This window comes from Amphiura filiformis, chromosome 7, assembly GCF_039555335.1.
Source record: "Amphiura filiformis chromosome 7, Afil_fr2py, whole genome shotgun sequence".
NCBI lineage: Eukaryota > Metazoa > Echinodermata > Ophiuroidea > Amphilepidida > Amphiuridae > Amphiura > Amphiura filiformis.
In genome coordinates, this window is record NC_092634.1 from 886,360 (window position 1) to 889,690 (window position 3,331).

General features: G+C 35.7%; 1 protein-coding gene across 1 annotated transcript; it reads left to right on the forward strand.

The window, feature by feature from the left end:
* The first annotated feature begins 1,022 nt into the window (after positions 1-1,022).
* On the forward strand, positions 1,023-3,119 carry LOC140156538 (melatonin receptor type 1B-A-like). Its single transcript, XM_072179478.1, has 2 exons — positions 1,023-1,754; positions 3,096-3,119. The coding sequence occupies exons 1-2, from the start codon at positions 1,023-1,025 to the stop codon at positions 3,117-3,119; spliced, it is 756 nt and encodes a 251-aa protein (XP_072035579.1).
* The last annotated feature ends 212 nt before the right edge of the window (positions 3,120-3,331 follow it).

Sequence of the window (3,331 nt, forward strand, 5' to 3'; positions counted from 1 at the left end):
AATACGCTATTTAAATAACAATAACTCATGTCAATTTGGAGTGCCTTTTATTGTACTTTTCAGCCGATATTTGACCAGTTTTATCCAAGTTTGTCCCCTTGAAAGGTTCCTCCCCACACAGCGTCATCATCCCTACATCTTCGTGTCAAAAATTGCCGTGATAGTACGGCGAATCCTCTCGTTTTTCAATAGCTACGCATGGCGATTTTGTTCGAGATAGGCCGAGCGACTCCGGCTAAGCATCATACGACTATCATATGAGATACCACCAAGTTTCTATTCTACACATTATTACGATTTGCGTACATGCTATATAGTGTTGCTATTACCAGGAAATTCGATTTGTTTTCAGGTAAAACCCAGGTTTTGTTTTTAATACACTTGAAATTAAATACACTAATTAGCGGCCATTGCTGTTTGGTCTGGATATATGTTTACTGCATTTTTATGAGTAACGATTTTTAAATCGTAAGTTGAAATTGTGATATATTTAAGAATTACAATTATATAAAGGAACACATTTAGCCCATTCACCTAAGATCCAGGTGCTTGTATAGAATATATTCAATCACACGTCTATGTCACAATGCATATGTAAACTTTCTTTATCTGTGTCAATAATAGAATATTGATCACCAACGCAGTATGGAGCTGTATGAAAAAAATATTTATAATATAGGGTGTTGACACTGTGCCCCAGTCCTCTCCCTTACTTGCCAAGCCTCTGAAGAAGTTCTGACTACGCCGCTGGCTGTCATTAGGTGTGGATTGTCAGTTTAACATTTTCCAGACTTTCCAGGGCGGGATATATTTAACGTAGATGGTTCCATGTCTAATCATTGTCGTGCTCAACGTACACGTGGGTCCTTTTTGACGGACTAGCCTTCACGGGTCATCGAGTGGAAGATATTTTAATAGGTGAACTTGGATGATTACTGATCCGCAGCAGCTTTTGTATTGTTAAATATAATTTGGTGTTTTCAATTATAAGCTTATGTCACCAGCCTATACTTAGTAGTAATATGGATAACACAAATATCACTTCTAATTCTGCTGACTTGAATGTTGCGTATTGGGAGCAAATCTTCACTGCCGTTATTATTATACTGATAGCTATCGCTGGAATATTTGGCAACTCAATGGTTATTACTGCGGTTGCTTTATCCAGAAAACTTCAGACGGCCACCAATGCATTTGTGACTAGCTTAGGTGTTTCTGATCTGCTGACGTCATTTTTCCTGATATGGTATGCTGTTGGTGCTCTTGGAAGGAATAGTTGGCCCATACCAGGAGCTTACTGGCTTTGTCAAACGACTGGTTTCATGATATATGCTTCCGTAGGTACTAGCTTATATACTTTGGCAGCTATCGCAATAAATAGACTCATTCACATCACAAGACCAGACTTGTACCAAAAGATATTCTCATCTTGGAAGCTAGGTATTCTTGTAGCTATACCCTGGATCATCCCAATAGCATTGGGTGCTATTCTTCTTCTGTCTGGATATGGAGCTATTGGATACAACCCTAATTATCGTGACTGTGCCGATCTGGATACCGCCAAGGGAGCCGAAGTCTTTCAACTTGCCAAAATTGTCATTGGTTTACCTGTTCCATGTGTTGCCATCGTGGCCAGTTACATCGGGATTTATGTTTATATGAAGAAACATTTCAGAAGACAAAAGCGAAGTCTGTCTGAGTTTCCGGCTCGATCAACTGATGCGATACATAATGAGAAAGAATCATCAAGTGTGGTATCGGGAATTTCATTTCAAGAACCCAACTTTGCCACGCTCCAACGGGATACTCGACGAGAAAAAATATCAAGACAACAAATTGAAATCACTAAAAACCTTTTTCTAGTTGTCTGTGTATTTTTTGCCTGTTTTCTTCCGTATTTTATCGCCTTGATCCTCCCGGTCAATGTTTACACAAATCATATTGAATTTTACGTAAAGATAACACCATTTGCCAGTAGTGCTGTCAATATTATTATATATGCCAGTAAACATCCGGATTTTAAAGTTGTTTTGGGGCACATGATGAGACGTACATATCGCAATATCCCGCAACCGTCACGATTTCTGAAGTATCTACTCTCAAAAGACTAATGGTATACGGTATAGTATTGTTTCTTCAGTGACAAATCAATAATTAAAGATACCCGAATATACTGATGTGGCATGTTAAAACGATAAAGAAAAATTGTGTAAGTATGATTATCAGCATCATATGTATTACTGTGAGGACATGAAAGAGGAAGACCACAGAAGGAGACTGAAAATAAATGACTGGAGATATATGAATACATGAATACAAAAGCCACCTAAGTCCATGCGAAGTTATTTTGAAAGAAAAACCTGTGTATCATTTTAATTCCTTCAGTTATATTTACCTGGTCAACATGGTAAGTTTTACGTGCAAATGAGTGGATTAACCTGTATTAGGTATGACGATTAGCATTTCAGGGACTTCGTGGGGTTCATTTTAAATTTTGGACTTTTTTGAATCATATACAAAGACAACAATGTTAGAATGAGATTACCACTAGTAAGATAATACAAAATAAAGCACACAGGTATGTATAATGTTGATAAGCATTCTGCCATGTAATATAAACCACACACTTTCCTTTATTAAACCCATTTTTTGTTCAAAAGTCATTCTCCAGCAATGAATGTGTTACAAGTGGACTTTTATACATACTGGATTTCAATCAATGTGTTACAAGACTCAAATCATGGAATTGGGTGATTCTTTCATACATGCTATTTTTCACATGCCCAATAGACACAGAGGATGAATTTGAGTTGTTCTTTCATGCATATAACAGGCCTATGTATAGCAACAATTTCCCATGCTTAACTCAATTTGGCCAAAGTATGGACTTGGGTGGGTTTTGTATTCATATATTCATATACAAAGTGTGGATTGAAGATACCTAGAATTCAATATTGAAATCATATAACGCAAATACAATCATCAGCATTAAATTGCTGACACGAAAGATGGCGACTATTTATAATAATATTTAAAAAATTATAATGTCCTTACCTATAATTTTTCAATTATATATCCATACATTTATTTTTTAGTTTGCCTGTGAATTGTTGGAGTGAAATATTTTTATACTGTACTTGAAAATGACATTGTCACCAATTGTTGATATATTTTCCAAGTACAGAGTAAAAATCAATAATAATATTTTAAAAAGTTATACTGTCCATACCTTAGTTTGCCTAATACAAAGGAAAAAGAAAATAATACAAAGTATTATATGTGAATAGTTGGATTGAAATATTTTTATATACCGCAATTGAAAATGACCTTG

What these genes read in the sequence shown, in the direction of transcription:
- LOC140156538 (XM_072179478.1), top strand. Translation starts at nt 1,023, where the DNA reads ATGGATAACACAAATATCACTTCTAATTCTGCTGACTTGAATGTTGCG. An exon ending in AGAAAGAATCATCAAGTGTG is followed by an intron (nt 1,755 to 3,095) that starts GTATCGGGAATT and finishes TTTATTTTTTAG; the next exon opens with TTTGCCTGTGAATTGTTGGA.